Consider the following 14,508-nt stretch of genomic DNA (forward strand, 5'->3'; position numbering starts at 1 on the left):
ACTAATTAATTTTTTATATTAATAATGTTTGATTTTAATATTTAATATTTCTAAATGTTTTTTAAAAGTTAGTGGGGTTTTTTTATAAACGCCGCCAAAGAACGGTGTTTTTAGCGGGGTTTGTAATCAAAGCGTCGCTAAAGGTCTTTGATCTATAGCGGCGTGGGAAAAGCGCACTAAAGGTCCTAACCTATAGCGGCGTTTGTGAGAAAAGCGCCACTAAAGGTCATGATCTAAGCGGCGTTTATACAACAGCGGCATTTTTTGCGACGCTTTCAGAAACGCCGCAAGTACTTTTAGCGACACTAAAAAGCACCGCTAAAGGCATAAAAACGCCACTAAAAACCTGTTTTGGTGTAATGTTTATTACTGTTAACTAATTCACTTGTGTAAGCATGTAAATAATACAAACTTTAATGGTAACTTTATGTTTAAGAACAAGTAAAAAGACGAGGCTTGCTGTATCTATATTTTGTCTTTTAAACATGACTGACTAAATTAAACAAACAAACAAAAAAAAGTTCGCCAACTGAGAAATGAAGAGCTGAGAATCTCACAGGTCCACCAAGTCAATGCCCGAACCAGAATAATAATCCCCGAACGCCCAAAACCAAGCATGAATATGAAGCATTGCTTCTCCACAACCGGTTCGTTCTTGACTTGAAACCCCTCCATTTTCTTTCCATTCTGTACTTATTTAATAAACTTTTAGCTGCGACTTTTACTCAACAGATCCCAGCTGTGTTACCGAAAGGGCAGCTTTGATTTTCTCAACTGTGCAGGTTAGGAGATGGTTAACAGTTTCAACAGATTCCACTGTTAGCTTGGCAGTCGGAACGCTGTTCACCAAAATCTGAAACCCCACTGTAAGTATGCATCCATCACTAGTATTCTCATCGATGTCAGGTTGCATTGAAGGTCCATCAGTTTGGACGCCAGGAAGAATTGCAAATCCTGATGGTAACAGTGCCACATGCGATGAATCACCACCATTCATCACCACTCTGATTGATGAGGCGTCAACAGGTGCATACACTATCAATGCACCACAAGCATCGCTCCATGTTTCTTGTAAAATTAGCATGTTGGTGTCACTGCCGTTAACTGCAGCACCACGAAGGATAGAGACACAGTTGCCTTGTCCTGGACCCTTGGCCACACTGAACATCGCCTGCATTGGTCTACCACTAGACAAAATGTCCCATTGATTACGCATCCGTTCGTTCCTCAAGAAACCAAACAGCGTTTGCTGTGTTATCGGCATCCAAACAGAAGTAGCAGCACTCAAAACAATCCCTAGAGGCTCACCAGGATCATTTACATTCTTCCGAGTCATCACCCTTACATCTTCACCCACATTACCAACATTAAGGTTGTCCCATTTATTCACACTTGAAGCACCAATTCCAGCACTGAAGTTGTATGCCATGCGCTGTGCAAGCTTTAACATGCTTTTCTTCCCCACTGCAGCATGCATCAGAAGAGGATTCTTTTATATCTGTAAGAGTTAAAGAATGATATATATATCATATGAACAAGGGAAAACCTGTATTAATGTCTTCACCATGGATGTCAGGGGACATTAGTTGTGCCAAGCTGCTGTACTGTCTTCGGAGAGTGGCAATCCACCTTTGTGCACCAAAGCCAAAACCAGAACTGAGTAAGGGGCGCAAGAGATGGTGGACTGTGCTTTCATCATATTCCGAGTGTTCAACCCATGTAACCTGCATTTAACAAGTTGTAAGCATTCTTCTCCACAACAAATAACAAACCAAACCAAACTTCATTAGTTCATCTCATCTAGAGGCTTTAGAATCTCTTCCCTTCATCTCAAATTGTAAAATTGTTTAATGATGAGCTGATATCTGTCATGATATGACTAGATGAAGCTTAGAAAGAGGGTACCCTGATGAAGTGAATAAACAATCAAGCAACTTCTTGATTAAAATTTCATACTCATAGGTGAAGTTTCTACCATATCTGATTAGCAAAGCACAAGTGAAGAGTGATGGCAATCGAACTTGCTGTTTTTTTCACCTTCATGTATACTAGCAATTACCTTGGAGTACTTGTTGTCCATATCTTGGATAACACATCCAGAAGGAAGCCTCCTGCAATTTACAAACATCAGTGCATTTGCAGCATTGCTCAGATTAATAGAAACATCAACGATGGCCCACACACTGTCGGAATGCTGCTTGCAGAACCGGATGAATTGAATTTGACGAATAGGAACCAAAGGTGAAAGAACCTGAAATTCAGCTTCCATCTGCAAGTACAATATTTCATAAGACCAAAGCTAAGCTGAAAAGTGTAAAAAAGATGAAGGCATAGAAGGAGAAAAAAATACCAATTGCAATGCATTGTCTCTGGTTACACCTTTACCACTTGATAGCACATCAATTGTTACTGCTCTTGAAATCATGCAGGGAAACATTTCTGCCCAACGATTCTATTCACAAAGTAGCAGACAAAGTTGTCATTAAGACTAAATGAACAAAAACAGTAATCCACCATTTGCAGCAACCAAAAGCACCATCTCTATCACTAAGTGAGATTAATATAATCAAATAATGTAAAAGTGTGGGATGAGAAGTAAATGGGTGGCGTACCGCATCCATTAGTGTATCAACGAGGGCCAAGCCGCGAAGGGGAACCATGGCAGTTTCCCTAGTAGCCTCAGTTGTGAATCCACTTGGTTTCATGCCAATGAAAGAGGAGAAAGTCCTCTTATACTCCTCTAGATTTAAGGTTTCCATCCCATCACCAAAGCCTTTGATCCAAAGGGGATTACCCATCTGTGCCATCTTAATTAATTCATCCATAGCTGCTAATGCAACATCCACCAAGGCTGACTTGTCATATGGCATTTCATACGCAAAAGAAGGGTTCATTAATGGCATCGTAGCCCCATGACCAAACTCAAATCCCATAGGCAAAGAAGTGCTTCCATTGTTCAATCCACAAAAACCAGTTCTTCTTACTACAACCTCCACATTGGAATTTAAGCCCTGAGAAGGAGAAGGACTAGGGTTGGCGGAGGAGGAGGACAAATGCCTGCCCAAGAACTTGTTTGTTAAAGCACGTGCCCGGTTCAGTTCGTCTTTTAATCGAGAATTTTCGATCATAAGCTGGCTAGGCTCATAAGAGATTTCATCAGGCACTGCGGGAACCCCACAATTGTTGCATATGGCACTAGCTATGGCCTGCCTCAACAAATCATTCTCGGCTCGAAGCTTGTCGTTTTCTTGTTTAAGAAATACATTTTCATGGCGCTCCAATTGAGTCTGATTTAAACCATAAAAAAATGTCATCATTAACAATACCAGCCCGAGTTTTAAACACAGTTAAACAGATTATCATTATACCTTCATTTGGGTTCTCCTGTTTTGAAACCAAAATTTTATTTGCTTGCTCTCTAGGGCTAGCCTCCTACTAAGTTCCCTTCTTTGTTTTTCATCCGGGTGAGGACACTCTTTGAAGAAACTAAAGATTAAATGCAATAAACCCATCAAAATTTGATGAACAAAGTACAAAAATATAAATAAATAATCCTTGAAAGAAGGAAAAGATAAGCAAGCGTACGATTCAAGCTCATGTATTTGATGTGGATTGTGCCTATGGAATTTCTTCTTCTTCTTAGGTGGTCTTCCATTATCAGCAGTATCTTGATCATTACCTAACGCACCTTCAAAATCATCACTACTCCCATAACCATCATCTTCCTTCATCATCCCAATAAAACCAGGATCATAGTTTTCTCCAATCAGCCTCAGCTCACCATGACTAGCCATTCTTTTCTGCACCAACAATAAGTAAGTACCCCCGTTAAATGACCGATCTTTAAAACAATAACAAACAGACAGACAACCCACACATCAAAACAAAATTAATTAAAGGGAGACGAGGCATTACAGAATGAAGAAAAGCTGTTCTATTGTCAACGCCCATGCAAGACTCACTCAACACACTATTCTCAGGGTTTATTAAAGGGAAAAAAAGGTCACACCTTTTAGGGGATAAAGAAAAAAGAAAAACCAAATCCTTTTGCCTAAACCCAGACTGGAAAAATCCCTGAAAACGCCATGGAAAGACTGATAAATATGAAAAACCCTAATCTTTGTAACTGCATGTTTGACCAATTGCTTGAAAAGGACATCAACGATATATTTTATTATAAAAAAAACTAAAAGAGAAGTCAAAAAGATGTCATGGAAAAACCATAATCAAAACACAAAACCCAAGGAAAAAGCTTTCTTCTCTTTCACATTCACAGTATCAAAGCGTTAAAAAGAAAACCCAGTTGACATGTCTTTCTCTCTATCTTCCAGTGCAATTAAGAAAACAGGCTGTAAGATATAAATGCACAATAAGAAAAACCAAAACCCGATACGAATATAAAAGAAAAGGAAGCTAATACCTTGTAAATTTTTACAGTAATCAAGGAGGTAAAGGTCAGTTTTTTTTCTTTGAACAGATGGGAACAGATACAGCTTATCAGTTCCTTCTATCTTTCTCTCTCTTTATTGACTGCTTGGATCTGGAGAAAGTAAAAGGACAGAAACTATATAATAAAGCGTTTGCTTAGTTGAAGTGTACCAGGATTGATTAAATATTAGGTAATTATGCCGAAGATATATATTTTTTATATTTGTAATCATTATTTATTATTTTATAAATGTTTTATAATACATAATAATGAGATATATTGTAATGATGATAAAAATATAATTTAAAATTTAAAATAAAATTGCTGGAGGAATAATCACAATTATATGAATTGAATAACAAAATACCAAAAATATTTTATAATTAATATATTACATTTATTTTAATTAAAAATATACTTTAATTAGATGTTATTTTTGGAAGGTGCATTAATTAAGATGATCTGTAAAAGAAAAGTATAATTAATACATCAGTCAATAAAAATAATATATTTAAGGTAAATTTCTATCTTAAGCGCGCACCACCTTTTATTTTTATTACATATTACTTTAATGACTGCCTTAAAAATAATAACTTAAAAAATATATTTAAATTGGACACATTATTTTTACTAAATTCAAGAAAAATAATAATTGGTAAGTTTCTCTGTAGTAAAATTATTAACCTTCTAGTATTGTTTAGATTAAAATAACCCACTGAAAAGGCAAAAATATTAATGATTGTGGCAGTCGGAAGCTGTGGCGTCAATCAAGTAAGCAGAGCTGACTTACAAAGAAGACAGAAAAATGGTTATACTCAAACAGGTTAATGTTTTTTAATATCCAAAGAGTCTCGTTTTAATAAAAAAATAAGTAAAATAAAAACTGTCTTAAACCCTATCTAAAGAAGGCAGCAGCAATATTTCACTTCATTTATATATTTTTGCGTAGATTACATGTAGTAATACACGATATCATTAACCACTTCAAAAACTACAGTCATTATGATTATATAAACGATTTTTAAACTAGTGTCGGCATTTTATATGGAGAAATAAAAATTTATAAAATAATGTGTATTTTCAACAAATAGACTATAAATAAATAATTTTATACAATTTATTAGTGTCGCTTAATAAAAAGCGACATCGATTTAAAATTAAAAATAATAATAATAAAATGTATTGGGATTACCGTGATTGATTGGTCACATTAACAATAAAAGTGTCAAGTGCAATGTCATTTGTCAAAATAGCAACACTACGTTTGACATTACTATTGCTAATATGATCAATTCAAAAACTACAGTCATTACGATTAAATAAACGATTTTTAAACTAGTGTCGGCATTTTATATGGAGAAATAAAAGATTTATAAAAATATGTGTATTTTCAACAAATAGACTACAAATAAATAGTTTTATACAATTTATTAGTGTCGCTTAATAAAAAAGCGACATCGATTTAAAATTAAAAATAATAATAATAAAATGCATTGGGATTACCGTGATCGATTGGTCACATTAACAATAAAAGTGTCAAGTGCAGTGTCATTTGTCAAAGTAGCAACACCACGTTTGACATTACTGTTGCTGATATGATCAATTGATCACGACACCTCAACATACTTTATTATTATTTTTTAATTTCTCACAAACCAATATTTAAATATTAGTCCTCTCTCCTCCTCCCATAATATAATTTTTTTTAATAATTTATATATTATATATTATATGTTTATATTTTATTTTTAATGTTTGAATTTAGGATTTAAGGTTGTATAATATTTTTATATTTTATTTGTTTGAGTTTTGAAGAGAAATCTGTGAAACTGTTTGAAGTGTGTATGTTTGAATTTTTTATTTTTTATGTTTGTAATTTATATATTAATTATGTTTATATTTTGTTTTTAGCTTTTGTGCTTTGGAGGTTAGCTTGTGAACATAGAGGTAAGTGTGTGTGATTGAAGTTTTTTTTTGTTATTCTTTTATGTTTTTAATTTTATTTTAATAGATTATGTTTATATTTTATTTTTAATAAAAATATTTATGTTTTAATATTTATTTGTGTAAAATAAAAATTTCATTGTAAACATTCGGGTTAAGATAATTTATTTATTTTTGTTTAGTTGGTGATTGATATTATTAGGTGGATATTTTATTTAAGTAATACAAAAATAAGTATTTACAAAAATGATGTGAGATAAAATTATTTATTAGAATAAGTATTATGAATATTCAATTCAATACAATCTATTTCAATAGGAGAACATGACGTTTCTATCTCATCTAACTCCATAAATTTGAGGAAGAAATTCTCATTATCATCTTTTTTCGGTTCACAAAGTTCGCCATATTCTTTGATCAACAAAAATTTTGTGTTGGCACAATCACGACTATAGTGCCCACGCCCTTTACACGTAAAACATTCAATGTCACGAGCTATTTGTTGTTTTGGTGAAAAATTAGTAGAAATGGGCTACTTGAAAGATGTAGAAGAATGCTTTGTAGGAGCCCACTTTTCCACTCAAAAGGTTTAGTCTCAACATGTTTTGGCAACAACTTATTAGCAGCATAAGGAGATTTCAAATTCTTAAAAGTAGAATTAGAACTTGTACCTTGATAATAGTGTGATGCTCCAAATGGATGAGATTGATGTTGCTAAAATTATTGCTCAATCTCAATTGCCTTGTGTACCATCTCCTCAAGATCAATATAGGTGTGAAGATTAAGAGCATTGGCTATCGAAACGTTCAAGCCATCTACAAATCGCACCATGGTAGTTTCTTCATCCTTTTGTATATTTGCTCTTTGCATAAGCATCTCTATCTCCTTAAAGTACTCATCAATAGATTGATTACCTTGAACAAGGCGCTAAAGTCTTGTTGAGACCTCTCTATAGTAATGAGAAGGACCGTAACATTTTCGCATCACTTGCTTCAACTCGTCCCATGTTTCAATTACCCTTTTGCGGTTTCTTTGACGATCAATTCCAAGTTGAATCCACCAACTCAACGTATGATACGAGTCACAAAGGCCCAATTCAAGCTCAAGAACGTGATGGGCTCAAATTACCACAAGGCCCAATAACGAGGTCAAAGGCCAGGCAAATGCGTACAAAACTAAATGGAACCATTCAAGAATTTATTAGCAAGGCCTTAGATGCGTACACGAAGGAAAAAGAAAATCAAGATTCACTTTCTTGTTTTCAAGAAAATCAAGAAACCGAATCTTGGTCCAATCTTGCTGTTTTGAGCGATTTCAAGAATCAAGAAAATCAAGATTTCAAATCTTGGAAATCTCGGCCCAAGAAACCGAATCTTGCAGCTAAGGCGCATTGGATCTCAGTTACGAGCATCAACGAACCAATTTCGGGAGAGAACAGATTACAAGCCCAAATGCTTGAAGAAATGGCCCAATAAGATGTTCCAAGCCCAATCAAGAAATTTAAATTAGACTTAGTTGAAAATCAGACCAAATTGTCAAAGTGGCCCGATTTGTAAAATTTTATTTTTTAAAATACTTAGTTTAATTTTTAGACTTTATGATTAAAATCCTATGTAAAAATTCAGCCCAAGAAGCCCATTAAAAGCCTTGGCCGAATTTTCCCTTGAAATTAATAATTAGTTTTTTTTTTAGTTTTCCTAATAGGGTTAGGAAAATAGTTAGAAGACCTATAATAAGGCTTGGCTGGCCACCTTATAGACAATTACATTGAATTACACATTGAAATCAGATTTTTGTTGAGTGAAAATTCTCTTTGAGTTTCTCCAAGAATTTTCTCTTGAGTTTTCTTTGGAAGTAGTTTTAACAATCTTTTTTATTGTGGGAGCCATCTTCAGCCTTCTTCTTGCCATTGTCCTACATTGGAGGGGAGATTAGAGCCGTTTGAAGGGAGTTGTGAAATCTTTCTTGATTTCAAGGCTTCTAAGGACTTTTCTTCATTTTCTTGTTGTTTATTCCTCTTTAATTTTTCTGCTTGTGCCGATCTGTTGATTAACTTGTTTTGATCTCTTTGTTGTGTTTCCAGCCATTATACTCTTCAAGAATCTGATCGGCACCCTTCTTGGCGGCAAGAAACGTTCCTTAGTCATCCTTTTTAATTGATCATGTCGTCCTATCATCCTAACTCTGATTCAATTTGTTTTGCTGGACTTTGAATTTAATTTGCTGTTTTTGGTGTTATTCTTTTCAGATTCAGCTGTTTGGAGTCTCTCTTGAATTCAATTTCATGTTCTTGGCTTCCAAGAATAGTTATTCATAAGTGTTTTTGATTCTTGGCTGATCCTTTATTGTTTTGGGTATTTTCGTTTCAGATCTAATTTATTCTAAGTTTAATTTTCTATTTCGTTTCAGATCCAAGCGTCTAGCATTTTCGTAGGAGTTTCCCGTGACTTGACAACTCGATATTGGTCCACGCGCAACCCTCTATCAACGTATAATCTGAAAATCCAAGGGTCATCAATTGGACTTTTTCCTCTTCCTGGCACTTATAGTAACGAAACATAAGGTCAATTTTTAATTCCCACTCACAATATGCTTCGAGGTCATACTTCCCTCGAAATGGGGGAATGTTGAACTTTGGTTTAGCTAAAAAATGTTGCCTACGGTCATTATTAACCAAAGTCTCATCATTTGCACGAAAGACACATCAAGCATTATTTGCACGAAGATGAGGCTGATCAATCTTATCTCCCCAATTACGATTTCGACGCTCAATTTTTGTACTTAGACGTTCTAATTTTTTGTTGATCATGTCTAGAATAGTGTCACATTGCTGATCTCGGGCATTTCGAACCTCTTGATCTCTTCTCAACTTCCCAATCATAGTATTACGAATCATTATAAAAGCCTGAAAAGAACACAACACTCAAGAAAAGAAAATTTAAGCAAACATCATTGTTATGCATTTAGAAATAAAAATCAAATTCTCAATGAGGTAAGAATTAATCTTGTGAGACTTTTAAAAAGTGTCGATATCAATCAATTAGAATGTATTAGAATCAAACTAAAAGCAAACCTAAGAGCATTATGAGTCCAAAATCAGCTAGACATCAATGAATTCTATTGCACAGAGGAAGGAATATGCAACGTGCTTTAACCTACTAACATAAGAAACAAGAAAGTATTAGAATGCGTAAAAGAACAAATAAAAAGTAAAAAACAAATGAAAACTTAAAGCTAAGAGCCAATGAAAATTGCTGAAACCCGAAAACTTGAAAAATTGCAAAGTAACTTGACAAACTTTGTTTAAGGTGTTCTCGATTTTCAAAAATCACGAAATTTAAACTAGAGCCTCTTCAAATAATGTAGATCTGATCTGGAAAGTCGGCACAAAATTCAACCCACAGAATATTTTTTATTTTTTTCGTATTTTATTTTTTTGTACTTTTTTTAATCATTTTTTGTGGGAAATATTTTTTTATACTCTAAAATAGTGCTAAGAAATAGTATGTAAAATTTCAAATCGTTTATCCACTGAAAAATATTTTTTTTTCTAAAAACTGTCGGGGTAAAACAAATTTATTTTGAGGCTATTTCTAGAAATCAGTTTATAAAAATAAAAAGAACACCTAAAACACCCAAATCTGATACCAAATGATAAAGGATGAGAAGGATGAACGCGAAACTGGATCGGAAAGTTTGTCAAAGTCGCAGATTTGACTTAGGGCTCTAGACGTTCAGAAAGAAACTTGGATTTTGACACAACCTGAAACGAAATTGAGTCCAAGTAAGATAAAACAATTAAAATAAATAACTAAAATAAAATAATAAATTAAAGATTAAGGAAGCGAATAAAGAAGATAAATGGAAAGATAGAACGTTGTGTGTAGAAGTCCTAAGAAGCCTTGGAAACATGAAGAATCCACAACCCCCTTCAAGCGGCTCTAATTTCCCCTCCAAGATAGAAACCTTGGCAAGAAAAAGTTTAAAGATGATCCCCACAATCTAAAAAATATTGTTAAAACTCTTCTAAAAGAAATTCAAGAGAAGTTCTTGAAAAGAAAAACCCAGAGAGAATTTATTAACTCAAAAGAGAAATAGAATAATAATAAATTCCATGTATTGTGTACAATGCAAATGCCTATATATAGGCTAGCTAAATCAATCTAAATAAAACTCCTAAGTATACTAGAACTCTAATTTAATCAAAACAAGAAGTAGTTTTAAACTAAACTTTCTTGTTAACATAAAACTCCTAAATAACTTAAAATACTTAATAATTATCAAAAAATTGGAATAAAATAATAAAATAATAAAAGCTAATAATTAAAATATTGGGCTCATATATAATAAAAATTAAGCCTAAAACTCAAACCCAATATGAAACGTCTAGGCTTGTGAGTTCAATTGGGGTTCTTGAAGTGAAATGCCTAAGCTTGTTAGATTTTCCACATGGGCTTGTCATTATAGATTGAGAGTTTAGGCCCACGAACATAATTAGTCTCTTCTAATTCATCATTACTCCATAATTCATCGTCTTGAAACTTCAACTCTTCTTTTCGAAATTTTTTCATGATAAAGTCTTGAACCACTAAGTTGAGTTTTGACTTTATCTGTTTGGATTTGGATCTCGAAATTGGGCTTTGAGGTAGTGTGAACCCATCACATTCATGGGTCTGAAATTGTGCCTTGAGACTCGTATCAAGTACGGTTAGTTTTGTATTACTTGTAAAACTCTACTATATTTCACATTTTATTAGCTGTAAAAGTGTACTATATATTGTTTACATGTTAGTACTGTTAAAATTGTGTTAGTTTAGATATTCGTAAAAGTGTATTATATTTCACATTTCTATTAGTTGATATTATTTTTTAAGGTAAAAGTATTTGTGTTTGTTTAGAATTTGTAATAGTACTATATATTGTGTTAAGTCGAATATTAAATAAAATTTTAATTATTTTTGCAGATATCGATATGAGTTCTTTAATTACTATAGAAGATCACATAGTTAAGACGATTCATTTACTGGTAAGAGAATGTTCTAATGTTGTACGTATTTTTTGGCATAGTTGCACTTAATTTTTTTTATTTAATTGTGAGATCTTAACCAATCTTGTAATATGACTAGGGTCTGTACTGCATGTTGAAGTTGCATGGCCATGGTCTAAGCTACCGACTAGATGCACGAATTATGCCCTACTTAGATGTTGCAGGATTTGGATTAGTCGCATTAATCCGTGTGTTTGAGCTGAGGGGAAACTTAATATCGACATTAGTTGAGCAGCGGGGCCTAGAGACGCACACCTTTTATTTACCGTGTGGAGAATGCACCATCATACTAGAAGATGTTGCAATGCAATTAGAGCTCCCCATGGACGGTGATGCGGTAATCGGTTTAAGCAACATAGTAGATCTTACGACTCTCTGCTATTCTTTACTTGGATGTTCTCCCGGTGATGGTACTGATAAATTTATGGGTTTAAAATTTTCGTGGCTAAAGGCAAATTTTGAAACATTACCGAATTATGCGATCGAGATGGAGAAGATACAAGCTGCTCGGGCTTATATATTACACCTTATAGGGGGTACTTATGCTGGATTCCAATAATAATAGAGCCCACTTGATGTACCTAACCTTACTTAGTATTTTGCAAGGTGCTCGTTCATATAGTTGGGGTTCGACAGTACTAGCTACGTTATATCATGAGCTTTGTCGGGCGATAAAGCACAGAACTATCAATATAGGTGGTTGTCTAAAACTGCTACAATATTGGGCGCTATACAAGATGCCATTTCTGGCATCAGTGGGTCACCAAGTACATGTGTTCCTATTTGTGAATAAGTAAATAAAAACTTGGATTAAGATTTTTTTCATGAAAATATTTTCTAATGAGTTTGGTTTATATTTTTAGATGATATACTTGTTCGGACATCGGGAAGTCGGAAACACTCATTATATACCGACAGATGATCGAGGCATATGTCGGGGATGGGGTAATTTAATTTCAAATCCTTAAATTATATTAAAGTTATGTAATTAGTTTATTTATTAAATTACACTATAATTATTATTTTAATCATGTGTCTAATTGTGCAGTTCGTGTGGATGTCGTATATCGCGCTGGATGTTGCTTCCGTCATTCGTCCATCAGCTAGAGCACATGCAACTGTGTGGTGTGTTAACACACCCATTATCAATTTTCAAATGGTGGAGTGGTATGCTAGGGATTGGGTGCTTCATCAAGTCGAGCGTCATCAACTTATTTCGAACGTTCCTATACAATTGGGAAAAGATGTCCATAAAATTGACAAGAAAAGGAAACATGCAAAGAATTGGGCATCAAAGCGTCAAACATATATTGTGTTATGGAACGGCTAGTTGGAGAGATTGCCTTATTTGGAATCATGTCTTCCTGATTTCACTCCCTCGAGGGACTACCAGTAATGGTATGTGCGGAATGGGTTGCCCTACTTATATGGTGGTTGATTGATGTTAGTCCCTACACATATGGAATGATGAGGTTCCCTATAAAGCCGTCCTTATCAGTAATCTCCTCCACCACCTGAGCTCGAGCCCTAACCCCAGCCCGATCCGACACCTTTGTCGTCATACACACACTCGACTGACACTTCCTATCATCTGGAGATGGGGGTTGGCCCCAGTCTGAGTCGACACCTTCATTGTCATATACACACCCGACCAGTAGTTCTTATCACCCGGAGATAGGGGTTGCAGTTTTTCCCCAAAGTACTTGGTGAAAGCTCAATGAAGCAAATCAAAAATGCCAAGAGGGAGGGTGAATTGGCCTTTAAAAATTTGGTGAAAGAAAAGGCAAGAATGAAACAAAGAATATAAATAATTTAGAGTGGTTTGGCCTCAATTGCCTACCCCACTATCTTAGCTTTCCACCACTAAGGATTTTTTACCAAATTCACTAATTTGTTCAACCTTTGAGGACAAGGTTTAACCTTACAACTCCTTAAGATTTTTACCCTAAATCTTAAGTTTCAAAACCTCTCAAAGAGATACAAATGAGCAAACAAAGAATCAATCCTTACAAAATAAAATTGTTTGCAAATTGAAGCAAAAATATAACAAGATACACTTGAGCAAAAGAAAAGAGATAAGGCTCACAAGTGTATGTAAGAAGAATATAAAAATTTAAGCTCTAAGATTGTTTGATTGATGATTTTTGTTTGAAAGTACTTTCTTGGATGTTCTAGGACTTTAAAAGATTGTATTTATACCCCCTAATAGATTTCTAGCCGTTGAGGTTGTTGGTGAAGATAATATGGCTGTTGGGGATGTAAAACCAGAGCATTCATTTCACCTGCAACTGCGAGTATCGATACCTCCAAAAAGGGTATTGATATTTTTGTCATAAATGCTAATTCAATGATCGTTGGAATGAAATAATCGGTACTTCAAAAATATTTTGTCGATACTTCCTGGCAAGGTATAGATACCGGATTGATACTTTGTAAGGTTTATGAGAAAAATAATACAACTTTGGTATTGTTTTTAAGAAAGGTATCGATTATTTTTAAAAAGTATCAATACCAAAAAGATGGTATCGATAATTTTTAGGGTTTTAATAGAATGCCTTTTTGGTTTCGATTTTTCTAAGGGTATCAATTATTTTAAAAAATTATTGATACTTGGCCAAATGGTATACTTTTTGGCCTGAAGTAATTCGACTTGTTTGAAAATCATTTTGATGTGTTAAAACGATTTTAACTTAATTGAGTTCATTTTGACTTGGTTAAAAATATTTTCACTTGATTTTAAAATTGTTTGAATTTTCTAAGAGTTTATTGTAAGTATTCAAAGTTTTATTTCTTAGAATTCAAATTTAAAATTATTTTGTCAAATTTAGCTTATATTCAAAAACACTTTTAATTTGTTATATCAAATTATTTTATCCAATAAAGCTTAGTTTAATAATCTCCCCTTTTGATATAACAAAACATTTGGTAATTTTTTTAATAATTGCTCCCCATTAATAAAAGACATTTTAAATTTGAAGCCAAAATAAAATTTGTCATTCAAGTTGGCATTCATTCTTACTAAAAAATTTATGGTCACAAAATTTGCATTTAGTTATCAACAAAGAGTAATCTGAATCTATTTACCTTT

The 14,508-nt window shown here is 33.8% G+C and overlaps 1 protein-coding gene across 2 annotated transcripts; it reads right to left on the minus strand.

Annotated features, from left to right (window-relative positions):
• Positions 1-385: 385 nt before the first annotated feature.
• Positions 386-4,561, minus strand: LOC105798514 (homeobox-leucine zipper protein ANTHOCYANINLESS 2). Of its 2 annotated transcripts, none has more exons than XM_012628613.2 (8): positions 4,421-4,561; positions 3,586-3,800; positions 3,369-3,486; positions 2,613-3,287; positions 2,351-2,452; positions 2,060-2,269; positions 1,547-1,724; positions 386-1,464 (listed from the first exon to the last, which is right to left on the minus strand). In XM_012628613.2, exons 2-8 carry the CDS (start codon positions 3,792-3,794, stop codon positions 722-724), a joined length of 2,235 nt encoding a protein of 744 aa, XP_012484067.1. In that variant the 5' UTR covers positions 3,795-3,800; positions 4,421-4,561; the 3' UTR covers positions 386-721. The 2 variants fall into 2 exon arrangements, with proteins under 2 accessions (XP_012484067.1, XP_012484066.1); XM_012628612.2 differs by lacking the exon at positions 4,421-4,561 and adding an exon at positions 3,916-4,302.
• Positions 4,562-14,508: the final 9,947 nt, after the last annotated feature.

This window comes from Gossypium raimondii, chromosome 9, assembly GCF_025698545.1.
Source record: "Gossypium raimondii isolate GPD5lz chromosome 9, ASM2569854v1, whole genome shotgun sequence".
In the NCBI taxonomy this organism is placed as follows: domain Eukaryota; kingdom Viridiplantae; phylum Streptophyta; class Magnoliopsida; order Malvales; family Malvaceae; genus Gossypium; species Gossypium raimondii.